Raw genomic sequence first — 16,756 nt, forward strand, 5'->3', positions numbered from 1 at the left:
TGTGGAGAGCCACAGCCTCCGCCGCCATTACAAGATGGCGCCGGGATCCGGACCTTCTTAAAAGTAAACATCCTGCCACACCCATAAGGGGCGTGCACAAGAGCCTGCTCTCCCTCGCCTCCTCCCGTGGCATGATCTCCAGCAACCAATCCGCTTCTTATGATCTCCAGCAACCAATCCGCTTCTTATGATCTCCAGCAACCAATCCGCTTCTTATGATCTCCAGCAACCAATCCGCTTCTTATGATCTCCAGCAACCAATCCGCTTCTTATGATCTCCAGCAACCAATCCGCTTCTTATGATCTCCAGCAACCAATCCGCTTCTTATGATCTCCAGCAACCAATCCGCTTCTTATGATCTCCAGCAACCAATCCGCTTCTTATGATCTCCAGCAACCAATCCGCTTCTTATGATCTCCAGCAACCAATCCGCTTCTTATACATCATAAATGGGACCTTTGGGGCATATATAAGCAACAGCTCTCCCACTTCTCGGCGTCTTTGGTCTTCAGTCTTCAAATAAACTGCTGCAGAAGGATCCTGACTTGTCCTCCCGCGTCGTTCTTGCTGGCGAGACGGAAAGCAGTCGGGGACACTACAGCTGCACACATCCTTGCAGGATGAATAGCTGTTGGGCATAATATTCACACTACAGAGGAGCCTGGCCAAAGCATGGAGGACCTCCTTAAATAAATCCTGGGGCATAAGAGCAAATCTGAAAATTGCCATCAAACTGGAATTACACTTTATTGTTGAAATTTTGAATAAATGTTTAAAAATTTGCCATTTCTCTCTGTGTATCCCTGTCCCTGTCCCTCTTCCTCTCCCTCTCTTTTCTTTCATTCAAGATAGAGTTTCATGAAGCGGATGCTGGCCTCGAACTCCTTGATCCCCCTGCCTCCACTTCTCCAGTGCTAGGATTCCTGGTGTTTGCCACCATGCTTAGCTTAACTCTAAGTCTTCATCAGGAACCTCAGCTGCTATATTGTACAGCACTGCAAGCTTCCAGTTTCAAATCGGGAATTAATTTCAACCAAGTTTCCAGAGAAGTATTACATACTAAATAGACTGCTAAATAATCTAATATAATTCTTACAAGTTACTTTGTTTGATGATATAAATTTTAGTACCTCCCAATTAGATTAAATGGGCTGGCATATAGTTCAGTTGTAGGATGCTTGCCTCGCATGCATTAAGCCCTTGGTTTGACCCCTAGCACTGCTGAGCTTGGTGGCACATGCCTCTCTCTAATCCCAGTACTCAAGAGGGGAAGCAGGACCAGAAGCTGAAGGTCATCCTAGGCTACATAGCAAGTTTAAGAATAGCCTGGGCTACATGGGTCCCTGTTTCAAAAATGATTAGATTTATAATAAATTATTCTTAATTTGCTATCTACTATTATTTAATTTTCCCAAATATTGATTGGTCTTAAAAAGACATACTATTCTTCCTAAAAGTATCTAGTTAGTGTACTTTCATATTTGCTGTTAATTGTCAATCTATGTCCCTATTTAACTACTTAAAAGTTGGTAACTTTTCCCTGGGTTCAAATTAGCAGCTTCCACTAATCTCATTAATTATTATAGTTTTAAAAGTATTTAATTAATTCCTTGAGAATTTCATACACACACAATGTATTTTGATCTTATTCACCACTCCCCTCCTCCTAGCTCCTCTCATGTCCACCTTAACCAACTTTGTGTCCTCTTTTTTTTTTTAGCCACCAAGTCCAATTTGTCCATATACTCATGGGTGTCGGGCCATCCACTGGAGCATGGTCAACCTACCAGGGGCTAAATCCTTAAAAAAAGAGGTCTCCTCCCTCCCCCAGAAGGCATCAGCTGTCAATAGCTCCTCAGCTAGGGGTCGGGGACTGTGATCCTTTCTCCCTCTGCGCTAAAATGTTGACTGGCTTGATCTTGTGCAGACAACCACAACTGTGTTCATGAGTGCAGTGGTCCTGTCATGTCCAGAAGACACTGTTTTACTCTGGTCCTCTCCAACTCTCTCTCTTATAACCTTTCCACTCCCTCTTCTGGGGTGTTCCCTGAGCCCTAGGGGTGGGGGGGGGCATGTGATACAGATATCTCATTTCTGGCTAACTTCACAGATTTATTCTCTGCATTTTGACCAGTTGTGTGTTTCTGTGTTAACTGCTGTCTACTACACAAAGAAACTTCTCTGATGAGGTCTGAGAGCTGCACTATAGTAGGTTCACCCCTGGGGTCTATGAACTCTCCAACCTAGGATTCTTGGCCAGATTTATAGTACTAGGCATGCATTTCCTTTGTGGAACAGGTTCTAAAGCCAAGCAAGAAGTGGTTGGTTACTTCAATAACATTTGTGCCACTATTGCACCTGTGGGCAGATCTTGCCAGACTGGTCATCAGTGCAGTTCACAGGATCACAGCTGAGTAAAACAGTTATGCTTTTCCCCCAGCAGCCTGCATAGCACCTTCTGGTACTATGAAAGCTATCGAGCAGGGAGGAAGCTTCCTGGTCAGTACCAACCTGATTTCTCCATGTCCTGTGTACAGTTTTTATTCTTGCAATCAAGTTGGTTAATCCAATTTGATTAGATTGAGAACTCCTAAGAGATCAGTAAAGCATACCTCTTTCTGTTTTCTGGGACTAATGATCTGATGGCTTAATGCATGGATGGATTCAAAATGTAAATAGACGATTGGGAGGTGGTAGAACTGTGGAAGGCAGGGCCTTCGTGAAGGACACAGATCAGTGGCAGCATGTCCTAGGGGGCTGTATCTTGCCTTGACCACTTCCTGTTACTGCTGTACTTCCTATCTGCCTTCATATGAGCTGCTCATCATGCTCTCTCCACCAGGATGGACAAAACGTCTGAAACCATAAGCAAAATAGATCCCCCTTCCTTAAATTGTTCATGTTTGGCATTTTGCCACAGGGGCACAAGAGTAACTAACATAAACCATAAATATACAGTTGTTTTCTACTGATTGATAGAATCTCAACACACAAAGTGGGGAAGGATATCTCTTTCCTGGTTATACTGAAAATGCATACAGATGTAATTTCAGAAAGAATGTTCTAGCATTAGCAATAAATCAAAATGTATTGCTTACATTATTGATGTGATACAAAGAAATATGATGGGAATTCATGTGATCCTGAGATAACTGCTTACACCCAAATTCTGGTGTTCTAGAAACAAGGTGTGACCTCAGCCATGGCATGTGACCTTCCTAAGCCCTCAAGGTGTGACCTTAGCCTTGGCATGTGGCCTTCCTAAGCCCCCGAGGTGTGACCTCAGCTTTGGCTTCATGAAGCTCAGTTTGGCTGAAGCTAAATTTGGTAATGGCTGCAATGGATGCTCAGGTTCTTAACGAACAACAGAATGTTCCCAAGCTACCCCCTCACAATCTAAGGCTGTTCTGGTCAGGGGTCTGTTCACACCAAGGGGACACACAACTAGAAGGGAACTAACTACAGGTCTACCTCTGAGTGGCAGTGTAGCCTCTGATTGGAATTTTATGTTCTTGGTGGGATGGTGACACCAGTCCCCTTCCCACATAGCTTCCACAGGGTTTACAGCAGGACAGAAGCATGTCGCATGTCTGTCCTGACTGACCATCATTCCTGCTGTCCATGTTCTTCAGGATTTCAATAAGTACTCCCTGGCTGTGAGGGAACCAAAATTAATGCCCACCTTACCTTTGAAATCCTGCTGTCCATGTTCTTCAGGATTTCAATAAGTACTCCCTGGCTGTGAGGGAACCAAAATTAATGCCCACCTTACCTTTGAAATTGGAAATTCCATGACAGCCACTGAGATGACTCAAGGTAGAAATCATACTCTAGAATTCCTATTCTGAAAGCTCTGATGATCTTTTTCCAGATTGGGCCAGCAGACTCTCCTGTCTATCCCAACTGGCCAGCCACAGCTGCTAAGCCCACACACTCCCTCAAGGTTTATTTCTGGGACTATTTAACCTTGGAGTTTTGCTTTTCCTGTGCCTTTCCTCCCAAGAAACTGAATTTTGAGTCTTGTTTTTTTTTTTGTTTGTTTGTTTTGTTTTTTAAATGTTGGCTTTGGCCTAGTGTCTAGGAGAATGGACAGTGCTCCATGCAGCATCTGGCCCATCTCATTCTGCTCCTCAGGACCTGAGGAGAAGCTGTGTAAACTGCTGAGTCTTTGCTCCCTTAAGGCAGGCATAGGGAAAAGCCTAGCATCCCTGATTCCACTTGGCTTGGGCTATACATACATCCTTCTCCAAACAATACCTAGCAACCTGTTAGCAATCTAGGACCTGCATCAAACTATACCTATACCTGCCTTAAACAATGGAAATAAGTTGTTTCCTTTAGGAACCCCTTGATAATGCCCCACTTTTATGGAACTATGGGCAATGGACTGATCCAGTCTAGAGTGGTTTTGGGCAAATGTGCAATAAAGCAAAACTATGTCCTCAAGTGAACTTTTAGAGAATCCCCTATTTACCATCTTCTGCTGGTACAAAATTGGGCATGCATATAATTAAAAATGTATCATGGGAAGGGACATGTGCAGTAAGCAATGGCTTATCTAATCCAAGCCTGTCAATCAAAATAGAGAAATACCCCACTATGCCCCTCGGCAACCAATGTCCTTCTCTTCTTGAACCCCATAAAAGGAAGACCCAAACAATAATCAGGGCCCTGAATATCTTTACTCATGTGGCCTGCTATTCTCCTGCAGTGTATTCTGACCTATTCTGTTGCTTTGCTTTAAATAGTTTCCTTGATACTTTGCAATCTGTGTGGGCTTTTTATTTCATTCTTAAATAAGATGCCAAGAATCTGAAAACACCCAGACTAGACCCTGACCATCAGTAACACCTCATCTGTGAAGTAGGGATATGAGGCCCTATGCCACAATGTGGTCACCAGGAAGATAGGAGGGGACACATGCAAGGCAACCAGGCATGACCAGGAAATGGCACCATGGTAGTTATGGGTGGTTTGGGCTCAGCTCCAACAGCTCTGGGCTAGGGTTCAGATGCACTTTGACCTTTGTCATTTCCACAGTCTCAAGCTAGGAGCCCAGATGGGCAGCATGAACTGGAGTGGGAAACCCACCTCAAACTTGAACTAGGAGCTGGGCACAGTGGTCCAGACCTGTAGTCCCAGAACTTGGGAGGTAGAGACATGATGATCAGGAGTTCAAGGCCAGTCTCTGCTACAAAGTGAGTTCAAGGCTCGCCTTGGCTATATGAAACCCTGTCTTAAACACACACACACACACACACACACACACACACACACACACACACACACACACACCCTAAAACACAATGAAACTTGATACGAGAAAGGTATGGAGAAATGGAACTGAATGTCAGTTGTCCCTGCAATGCACTGGTACCTGAAGATGGGTGTGAGCATGGGACAGAATCCAAGGGGGCTCCAAAAACCACAGCTTCAAAGCCAGGAAGAAGTGGCTGAGCACTTGTTTTCTTCTCCTTAACATGGATGGAGTATGAATGAAGCAGAAGAGGGTCAGAAAACCACATAACAGGGAGTTGAACTCACTGTGTTAGTGAGGTCCTTATTCTCAGAGACTAAACAGTCACCAAATAGCAACCTTCACTAAGTGATGCACAAACACATTCCACACACCATTCGGAAAACAGCACTCCACTCTCAACACGCCCAGGTTCCCACATGTTGCCCCATCCCACTTGATCAGAAAAATAAACCAGGTAGAATCACAATAAAGCTTGTTTGTTTTTGTTTACCTTGCTCTGTTGCAAGCTTTCAAATATCCAAAAGCTACCAAGAAGTATGAGTCCTTGAAGAGGCTAGTCACAGACACATCACAAACATCCAGGCCAGAGCCATCTTTTTCTTTTTTGAGAGGAGGTCTTGCTATGTTGCCTAGGCTTGCTTTGAACCAGCAATCCTCCTGCTTTAGCCCCTCAAGTGCTGGAATTACAGGTGGGAACCTCCACATCTGGCTTCTGTGTCTCATCTTAAAGGCCAAGTGTGGATGGTGGTAATATGCAACAGAGGAGTTAAAGCCAGTGAGCTTGCTGTTCATACATCTGTGTTAGTTCCTTAGGTCCATTGTGTCTGCCTCTGTTTTACACTGCCTTCTCTGTCACATCCCCTGCCTCTTTAGAAGATGCCTGTGACAGCATTTAGAACCTGCAATAATCCAGTACAACCTCCCAATCTCCAGATCCTTAATTTTATCACATCTGCAAATGCTCTGTTTCTGTATAAAGTAACAAGTTCCGAGGCTTTGGACACAGGCATTCAAAGGGCACAGCTTCTAGGCCTACCACAACACCCATTATCTGATACAATCTGCCAACCAGTTAGTTTAGCAGGATACATACTGCCCCCAATGAAGAGAAAAGGAATCAAGGCTTTTATGAGTGAGTGAATTACTTTAGGTTAGCCAGCTTGTGATGGGTACAGCTGGGCCTCAAACTTGGGAATTCTGACATTGCTCTTTGCCCTTTGAATTTTAATGTGTGTTGAAACTACCTGGGGAGCTTATTTTTAAAAAGCCAATTTCTAGCTGGGTGTGGTGGTGTATGCCTTTAATCCCAGCATGGGGAAAGCAGAGGCAGGCAGATCTCTGTAAACTCAAAGCCAGCTGGTCTATGTAGTGAGTTCCAGGCCAGCTGGGACTACAGGGAAACCCTGTCTCAAAAAGCTAAAAAAAAAAAAAGGCAATTTCTTTGGCTCTCCCACTCCCTGAAGCTATTAAACAAGACTCTTGGGGGTGGTACCTGCATTTTCAGAAGCCCCGCCCTTTACCTCCTATGCTGAAGAGTCTTGGATAGGGCTCTGCAGACCCTGCATGATTTACTCCAAGATGAGTCGGACCATAGCTATGGTAATGTTCCAGACTGGATGCACAGCTAGTTGGCTACCCTCCCTGAAGGAAAGAACCTTCTGTTCTAGGTCCCAGGACTGCCCAAGGTTCAGGTTGGATATCATTCCACATCTTAATTCTGCCCACACATCTGCTCCTTTATAGGGACCAATGCTAAAGTATTTAATGCCATTCCCGACCCTTCCATGCAGTGAGCTTGTGCTCTACTTCTAACATGAAGGTTGGCAATGGCTAGCTAAGAAAAGAAGTGCCCTTTTTGCCACAAGGCACTGTGAGGATCCTTAGGATCATTTGGTTTGATGTGATAGGGAGAGTGTCCTCTCCTTGAGTCTGGAAGTACACCAGTGCAGGAATGGCAATCCAGTTAGACCTGCTCAGGGAGTGTTGGCCTGTGGTGTCTCTGTGAGGGAAGCTCATAGACAGCCTACTCCATGCTGCCTGAGTCTTCCAGGGGTTGATAGGCGGAGACAAACAAGATATGCTGAAGATCTTGATCCAGAAGGTATCACAAAGGTGCATCGTGGGGCTGTGAACAAGAGGCCACACCCATTGTGGATGTCCACCAAGGAAATGGGCCCAAACCTGGCTGAAACAGGGTTGGAACTCTTGGACTTTACAGCAGGATCAATCCTCCTCCTCTTCTTCCTCCTTCTCATCCTCTCTTCCTCTCTCTCTCTCTCTCTCTCTCTCTCTCTCTCTCTCTCTCTCTCTCTGTGCTAGGGATCAAACCATGGCCCTGTGCATACAAGGCAAGTGTTCTACCACTGAGCTACATTCCAGCCCTTGGGGTGTTGTTTTAGACAAGGTCTTGCTTTACAGCTCAGCCTGGCTTGAAATTCATGATTCTCTTGCTTCTACTTCCTGAGTGCTGGAGGTATAAGCATGCACCACTGTGCCTGATACACCATCCCTCTTGTAAGTGTTAGAGTTATGAGGAAGGGTTTAGAGCCAGACTGTATGTCTGAATCCCAACTCCTGCACTTATTAGTCAGGTAGCCTAGTGCAAATTACTTAAATTCCCTGTGCTTCAAATTGCTCCATATATAAAATGGGGTTAATATGAGCACCTGTTTCACATGCTTGCAAAGACTAGAACTCCTATGAGTTCTGCCTGTCCATGGCTCAAGGATGACTCCTCCAGAGCAGTTTTGGCTTACTCTGTGAGTGTTCACTGGACCCACCTGCCTGTGTGACTGGCCCCTATTTTTCTAAATGCATGGGACGGCAAGAACATCCTGCCTACTTCACCCCAGCCATAGCTAACTTACACCTTACACATGCCTTTTATTTAAATGCTAGTTGCCTAACTAACTTGAGGCAATCAAGTTAACCTAACAATAAAGTTGAGGTTTTGTTTTATTATTATTTTTTTTTAGATATAGCAATGATGAGGAAGGTCTCCATGGCAACGAGCTGAAGATTCTGAACATATAACATTTCAAAGGCCATGAGCACTGCTAGGGCCACCCTTTCAAGATCAAAGTTTTGGCTCTTTCTATACAACAAAGGATTTTTGAACTTGCTGGAGCAGATCACTCAGCCACCAGCACAGGCAGGTAGGAGCCATAATTGTGTAGAAAACTGAGGGTAACTAAGAGCCTGGCTAATAAAGAGAAAGGCCACTTCAAATATTGACATTCTACAAACAGCTCTCCCCTGGTCTGAAAAGAGAAGCTGGGCCTGGTTGTCTTCCCTTTAGCAACAACCAAGTAGCTCCAAGCAGAGTTAGCCTTTCCCGCTTGGATAGGCAGGACTTCTGCACCGAGTAACTTTCTGTTGTCACCTACAGGACAATAGCAGAATACTTGGGCAAAAGGCAGGGCTTCACCTCTCACAACAGGCTTTTGCTGCCTTTACATCCACAGGGGAAATGGGCAGTGCCTCTTTGCTTCACTAAAACAATCCTAGATGGACAGCGGATCTTGTAATCCTCGCTGTTTTGACTCTCACACCGCCTGCTCCTTTTACCTCAGTAATTTATATTTTCTTTAAAAAAAATTTTTTTTTTATGGGGCTGGAGAGATGGCTTGGTGGTTAAGAGCACTAGCTCTTATAAAGACCCAGGTTTGGTTCCCAGTACCCATAACTCCAGTTCTGGGGGGATCTGACACCTTCTTTGGGCCGCCACAGGAATTGCATGACATGGGTACACTTACATACCTGCAGGCACAATGCTCATACACATAAAATCAAAATAAATAAATGAAAAGCTGGGTGTGGCGGCACATATCTTTAGTCCCAACACTTGGGAGGCAGAGGCAGGTGGATCTCTGTGAGATGGAGGCCAGCTTGGACTATATAGCAAGTTCTAGGCCAGCTGGGGCTACAGTGTCTCAAAACAAATAAACAAAACAAAAATAAATAAATCAAAAAGCACAGTGAAATATCTGATATATATATATATTTTTTTAATTATGTGTATGTGTGTGTTTCTGGGCGTGGGTATATACATGAGTGCAGGTACCCCAGACGACAGAGGCATTGGATCCCTATGGAGCTGTGGGTGCTGGGAACCAAACCCAGGTTCTCTGCAAGTCAGTACATACACTTTTTTTTTTTTTTTTTTTTTTTTTTTTTTGTCTTTTTGAGACAGGGTTTCCCTGTAGCCCCAGCTGGCCTGGAACTCACTATGTAGACCAGGCTGGCCTTGAACTCACAGAGATCTGCCTGCCTCTGCCTCCCAAGTGCTAGGATTAAAGGCATGCACCACCACACCCGGCTCAGTACATAATCTTAACTGCTGAGCCATCTCTCCAGCCCCCTTCTCGTTTATTTTTTGTTTCATTTTGTTTTGTGATAGGATCTCACTATGTAGTTCAGGCTGGCCTCAAATTCAAGATCCTCCTCCCATTACCCCCTGACTGCTGGGAGTACAGGTGAATGCCACCACATCTGACTTTTCTTTTCCTAGCAGCAAAACCTTTTATCTGAGTAAAAAATGCTGCAGATGACCACACAGTAGTTAAAAGGAGTTGGCTGCTGGGTAAGCAAGGAGGGAAGGACCTAGAACCTTCCATGTCTCTATTCTAGCCTCCTTTGCTCCCACAAAGCCCTCAAGCCCTGTAACGACCATTTTGACACTCCTGGGCTAAAGTCCTTAAGAGCACGGTAAGCCCTGGCATTCTAGCAAGTCTACAACGACAGAAAGCCAAAAAAGCTCCTCTGAAGGTCCTTGCATAGAGCTGGCCAGAGTTTCCGGATGAAGGACAATACTAGGAAGGCTGCTTCCAAGCAGGAGTCTCAGTGCACCGCTGCGTTTCACTGAACTTGCTTAGAGCCGGCCCTGCAGACCTTCCTGGTCACAGCACAGCCTTTATTCAGCAGCCCGTTCCCTGGCTGAGGGATGTGGAATTCAGAGCTAGGCTTTGCTGTGGGAGAAAATAAGGGCTGGTGGCCACCAGCTGCTGTGGCCCCCATGGATCCAGGATGACTAGTTTATTTTCCATTCAGATGTTCTTTTTCAGACCATTGTTATCTTAAACAAGACAACTAAAACAGTATGTAAAGCTGTTGCTAGAGCAACCTGACAAAGGGCTTTGCCCTCAGCTGCTGCATATAATTTGTCAAAGGCAAATGATACACAGGGAGAGGGAAGGGAAAAGAAGGGAAGGGCTGCCATGTTGGGTCCTGCAAAGAAAACTTAAAAGACTTTCTTCAGGCTCAAGTGACTCAAGTAGAACAGGAGAAAACCTGTGATCTGCAAGATAAAAATTTAGAGACAGGGCCACCAAGATGGCTCAGTGGGTAGAGGTACCTGCCACCAAGCCCAACAGCATGAGTTTGATCCCTGACACCAACAAGGTGGAAGGAGAGAATCGACTGTCATGAGTTGTCCTCTGAATTTCACAAGCCACCCCCCAACCAAATAATTATGAATTGTAAAAAAAATTAAAGAAATATTCAGAAACATCTAGCCAGGAATGGCAAGGGACTAGTCTACTTTTCTCTTGTGATTTCTTCAGGGAGATAAAGAGCTCACTAAGGCTGTAAAATAGTAGTATCTAAGCTGCTTAAAGACTGGGAGCTTAACGTATGCTCTAAGGGGAGACACTAGGACAAAAGGCAAGAAATTAAAGAAATCTCAGAGCATTCGAGAACACTTAGATACACATGTGATACTGGGAGTTCTTGGCATATTCGCCAGCTCTTTTCTCACAAATCATAACATTTCATAACAACATCACTTGCATTGTAACCAACAACAGGGCCCAGGGGACTCACAGAGACCAAGTTCAACCTGCTGTGGTTTAGATGAAAACACCAAAGCCCACAAAAAAAACAGCTAGCTAGGAAGGAGCAGGACTAAATCTATGGGCCTGTTTTCTGCTTCTCCACAAGTCCTTCCATTTCTCTGGTACCTTTATCCTGTGAGTATCAGTATTATCTTTGAAAGACACATAACCAGGACCAGCTTTGAATGACACCCCACAGAGTGCTGAATTGTAAGGGCCTTGGGCACCCCGCACCAAGTTCATGCAATGTCTCTATTTCAATCTGTTTCGGCTCCCACTGAAAACTATTTAAGAGGAAAATCTATTAGGAAAAAAGTTTAGAGATCATCAGTCTAAAGATCAGTCCATTAGATGGTGCTGATGGTTAAACAAGTTGATTTTATGAATATATTTAGGATGGCTGAGTTATATAATTTTATTTAATTAATTATTAATTAATTTATTTATTTATTTATTTATGTTTTCGAGTCAGAGTCTCATTCTGTAGCCCAGGCAATCCTGGAACTCACTATGTAACCCAAACTGGCCTCTAACTTGTAGCAAGAGATGACTGCTCCTTCAGTCACCTGATTGCTAAGATTATAAGCATGAGCCACCATGCCTGATTTATTTTATTTATTTGACAGGGTCTTGGTATATAGTTCAACCTGGCCTTGAATTCAAGATCCTCCTGCCTCAGCCTCCCAAGTACTACAATTATAGGCATGTACCACCATGTCCAGTTTATTTTTTGAATTAGAAATAAAGTTTATTTAGTTAAAGTTAAAGCACTTCCAAGAATAGGAGTGGGGGGTTGGAGAGATGGCTCAGCAGTTAAGAACACTGGTTGTTCTTGCAGAAGAGCCAGGTTCGAATCCCAACATCCACATGGCAGCTAACAGCTGTCCGTAGCTCCAGTCCCAGGGGATCCAACAGCCTCTTCTGACCTCCGCGGGCATTGCATGACATGGGTGCACTTACCTACATGCAGGCAATACACGCATACACATAAAATAAAATAAATAAATTTTTAAAAAAGGAGTGGACTAATGAGCTATGGGTAAAACCCCCAAGAAAATGTGAATTATATTGTAAGAAGCATTTTTATTGTACATTTATATGTTACATATTTTTTTAGATCGATGACACAAAAACACCCCTTTATTCACACAAAGGGAGAGCTAAGACAAGAAGTGCATTATGCTTAGAGTCAGAAACCAAGTGAGATGGAACACAGCACTCCTGACCCAGAGTTCCACCCCCACCCCACCCCACCCCTGTTGGGTGCTGGGAGACCCAGAAACTACTCCTTACCGAGTTAGTGCCGAGGATCTGCAGGTTGGGCTTCTCAGACTCCAACAGCTTGGCCACCATCTTGAGGAAGCTCTCCACAAAGAGGTTGATGCTCTGGCAGTGGCAGGCCATGAGCAACTGGTCCAGGGCCTCCATGGCAATGCACACGTACCTGGAGACAGTGGTACCATAGCTTCGATGGGTCCCTCCCTCTCCCATTGCTATGCCTGGCTGGGGCAGCAGGTGTCAGTGGGGTTATCTCATGGGCAGTATCTGGAGAATGAGCCTTCTCTGTGGGCTGACAGTGTCTGGGCAGTTCCAACAAGTGTCTAATCCAGCCCCAAACTCAGAATCAGAGTGACTCAAAGCTTCAAAGGAGCTTTTAAGACATTAAAGCTCTCAAGTCAGGTTCACATGCTGTGTATACAGTAAAGGACAAGCTCAAAGATTCACTCTTCTTTATTGAACCAAATTATATCTCTCTCTGAACATGAGTCAGATATTTATAAATTCTTGATTTTTTTTTTTGTCTTAAAAGTTTAGGTTAATACAAAGAATGCCCAGGAAGCATGACTCTAGGACAATTCAGAAATTTTGATTGCCAGGCCCCACACAGGCTCTGCAGCAATTTTGTGCAGCTGTCCAGCTACAGGTACTGTGTGATTAAAACTACCTCAGACCCAAGACAGCTTAGCAAATCCAAACATAAAATGACATAATCCAAGGTGTCTTCTAAACTTGTTTTTTAAAACAGACATTGGCTAGATGTAGTGGTGTATACTTTTAATCCCAGCACTCAGGAGGCAGAAGCAAGTGGATCTCTGCAAGTTCAAGGCCAGCTGGGTCTACATAGTGAGTTCTAGGCCAGCTAGGGCTACACAGTGAGACCTTGTCTCAGAAGAAAAAACAAACAAACCAAAAAACCAAGACAAGAGACACCATTTCTTAAGTACCCTGGCACTAAGTTCTATACCATATAACCATTTTAAAAAGCTTGCAAATCTCCACATTTATAAAATTTATTTCTTTAATTTCTATGAGCCGAGCCAGCTATTATTAAAATATTTAATATTACTAAACTCAAATTGTTATTAAAGATTACTAAATAGTGACCTCTGGATATATTCACAAATGGATCATGTCACACTCTTATCTAAAAAGTTTCCCCCCTTTTTTTCCTCTTGAGCGGCTAGGATGAAACCTACCATTGTATATACACTAGGCAAACACTCTATTACTGAGCTACATCCTCTTCTTTCTGTGGTGTCTTTTGAACACAAAGGCAGCCTTAGGTCTTAGAGTTCCTTCGGTGGGTGGGAGCACTGACCTGGCATTCCTCCTGTCCAGGGAAGACAACCCTAGCCCTCCAAACCTTGACCTTCCCAGACGGGCATAGTCACAACCAGGACACCTGCTGTGACCCACAGACCCAGGCCTGGAGTTTTACAGGTACACTGTGCAGGCCAGGGAGGCAGACCCCAAGTCACCCAGGCTGGAAAGAAAGACTGGTTGGGACCCTTGCCAGAGGGGACAGGCCTTCCCTGCAGGGACACCTGGACATGGTCAAGTCACCAACCCAGGTTAGGAAATGAGGGCAGGCAGAGGGAAATTCCCTTTTTATGGGTCATCTCAGCATCTTTCTACTGGCATCTTACTTTCACAGAGTTTAAAGAAGTAAATAAAGGAAGGGGTGGGGTAGGTGGGACTAGGGAAGAGAAGAAACTAGAAGGCCTCCCAAGCCCCAGAGCCCAGATTACTGTTGTTCCTTTTCCTGAAAAGAGAACCTGAACTATCCTGACAAACAAAGCCTATCCTTTGTTAGGGAAAAAGAATTGGCTACTGATCAAGATGAGAATGTGTGATAGAAAGTGAAAATTATGATAGAAATGAAATTACAAGGTAAAGAAGTAAAGATGCACCACGTTTAGTTCCCTGGATACACTACCCATGGTTCTCCATCTCTGAAACCAATGATAAGAATGGCATGATTTTAATTATGAACTTGAATTTGGACCCCCGCTCCCAGCTGATGATCTTAGTGTTTGTCCTATTTTATCACCACCTTCTCTGTGTGCCCACCTGTCAGACCTCTTCTAAGACACAGCATGGGGTCTCGGGGATACTGTCTACTCAACAGGATTAGCATAACAAGGTTACCATCAGCAGAGCTTTGATCTGTGGCTGTGTCCAAGTAATAACAGGTCTGGGAGTCTGACCTGGCCTACCTGGATACTTGGAGCAGAGTGGGTTAGGATGGAGCTGGGCCATGGGAGAAGCACAGGCAGGTACAAGACACAGCAGCAACAGACACCAGCTCCAAATATACCAGATGGGCTTCCCAGAAAATGGGGACAGAACACAAATGACTTGGAACAGATTGGGATTCATGGGCAGCAAAATCAGGGCAGGAAAGGACACCGGGCAGGTTACAACCCAACAAAGTCAGGGTCAAGGACCAATGAAGAAGGTGAGTTGCAACCACAAAGGAAAATAACCAGGGCACCTGCTTATGAGACAGACAAGAAGTTCCTTGGTGGAGCCCCAGGAGAGGCTGGGGACACCTTGGGCCTAGTCAGAAGTAGCTAGAGAAACCAGGGGAGGCCTGCAGTGCTGGGGGAGGAGAACAAGATGAGCAGATAGGGAGCTCCACTTAGTTGGAGAGGAAAGGCAGATCTAGAGTCAGGAACTGGGATCCACAGGCAGGAGGAAGGGGGCAGCTTTAGAAGGGCCAGTCATCACCTATGAATCATTCTCAAAGGGCAGCCAGAACCCTTGACAAAGGGCCTCTCATTCTGGGCAGTCTGCATGTATTTAGTCAGCCCATTCCTGAATAAAACCTTTTGAGTTTTAGGAGCAAGGAGAGGGGTTTGGCAGCTAAGAAAGGGCAGTCTGTCCCTCTCCATCTAGCAAGAGTCTGTACTTGTCTAAAGGGTCAGCCTGCTCCTCCCATAAGTCCCACCTTCGTTGGCCTTGGGGCATCTCCATCCTCAGTGCTCAGCTCTGGGCTGGGGGTGACGTCCAGGCACTGAGGACCTTAAGGGTGTCTAATATGACATCTGGATATCCTTCTGAGGCCACTCATGAATCAGGACCCCTGATGGCTAAAGCAGAGTGACAAGGCAGGGTGGCAGTGGTTAGGAGAGAGGAGCGGCTCTACCCTACCAACCCATTCCAAAGTTCAAACCAGAAATAGAGATGCCCGAGTCATGTCAGGAAAACATAGCCCCTCTCCCTGTCTGTGTGGGAACATTTTGCTCTTCCAAAGCTTTCATCTATGATGAGGAAGATGAAGATGCAGGTGGTGTTGGGCAGGGAAAGAGAGGAGAGCGAGGAGACAAGATGATCTGTAACAGACTGTGCTTCTCCAAATATTTATGATTAAAGCCCTCTTTGAGGCCTTCAGGTTTTAAATACCTAGATGCGGCAAGGGCTATTTTTAACAGAACGACACCAATTTTGAATTGTAATTCTAAGGGCGAGGAAAGACTCGAAGAGGCTCTGTTGGCTGTAGACACGTTTATCACAAGAACCATCATTGCAGAGAACATGGGCAGAATCAGTATTAAATGTTTAATGCTATCACTGGCATATTAGCTTTTGGTTCAATCTAGGATAAAGCCATTTTTACTTGCTTGAATATACAGTGCATCAAGGCTCTTTATGTAATCAGCATGCACAATGCATTCAAGTTATTTTTACTGAGTGGGTAACCTAATTTTATTATAGATAGAAAGATCATGGAAATGTATTAATTTGCATTCTGATTTTATACCAGGGGTAGCCTGATTTAAGATTTGCCAGAGTTAGGCTATAGCTCAGTGGCAAAGCACCTGCTTAGTATGCACGAGGTCCTGAGTTTGATCTCCAGCATGCCCCCATAATTTGCTAGTAGTTCTTGGTTTCTTAACCTTAGGACTCCATTAACCAATCTGCCTGGTATTGGTTATATAGCAGGTGTGGTGAGTGAAGTGGGCACAGCAAGGTTGTGGAAGACTCCAGAAGTTGAGGAACAGGAAGTTTATTCTAAAGGAGCCAGGAAGCTAGTGTCCAGACTGCAAGCCAAAGGTCATATCTAGGCAGTATTAACCTAGGAAGACCAAATAGGAAAGATGGAAAGCAGAGAGGTGATTCCCAAGGCTATTGCTGTAACCTGAACTAACAGATTAAAAAGCCAGAACCAGGGCTAGAGAGATGGCCCAGTGGTTAAGAACACTGGCTGTTCTTGCAGAAGACCCAGGTTCGAATCCCAGCACCCACATGGCAGCTAACAACTGTCTGTAACTCCAATCCCAGGGGATCTGACAGCCTCTCCTGACCTCTGCAGGCATTTACTTACCTACATTCAGGTAATACATGCATACACATAAAATAAAAGAAAAATAATAAAATTAA

General features: G+C 44.7%; 1 protein-coding gene across 1 annotated transcript in view; it reads right to left on the reverse strand.

Moving 5' to 3' along the window:
* Window positions 1–16,756, reverse strand: part of Efr3b (EFR3 homolog B) — a 94,677-nt gene that overhangs the window by 33,451 nt on the left and 44,470 nt on the right. The window contains exon 4 of the mRNA XM_008848615.3: window positions 12,386–12,536. Within this exon, the coding sequence (XP_008846837.1) occupies window positions 12,386–12,536 (151 nt within the window). The remainder of the gene's footprint in view (window positions 1–12,385; window positions 12,537–16,756) is intronic.

Source organism: Nannospalax galili, unplaced genomic scaffold (genome assembly GCF_000622305.1).
Source record: "Nannospalax galili isolate Female #2095 unplaced genomic scaffold, S.galili_v1.0 scaffold1191, whole genome shotgun sequence".
In the NCBI taxonomy this organism is placed as follows: Eukaryota; Metazoa; Chordata; class Mammalia; order Rodentia; family Spalacidae; genus Nannospalax; species Nannospalax galili.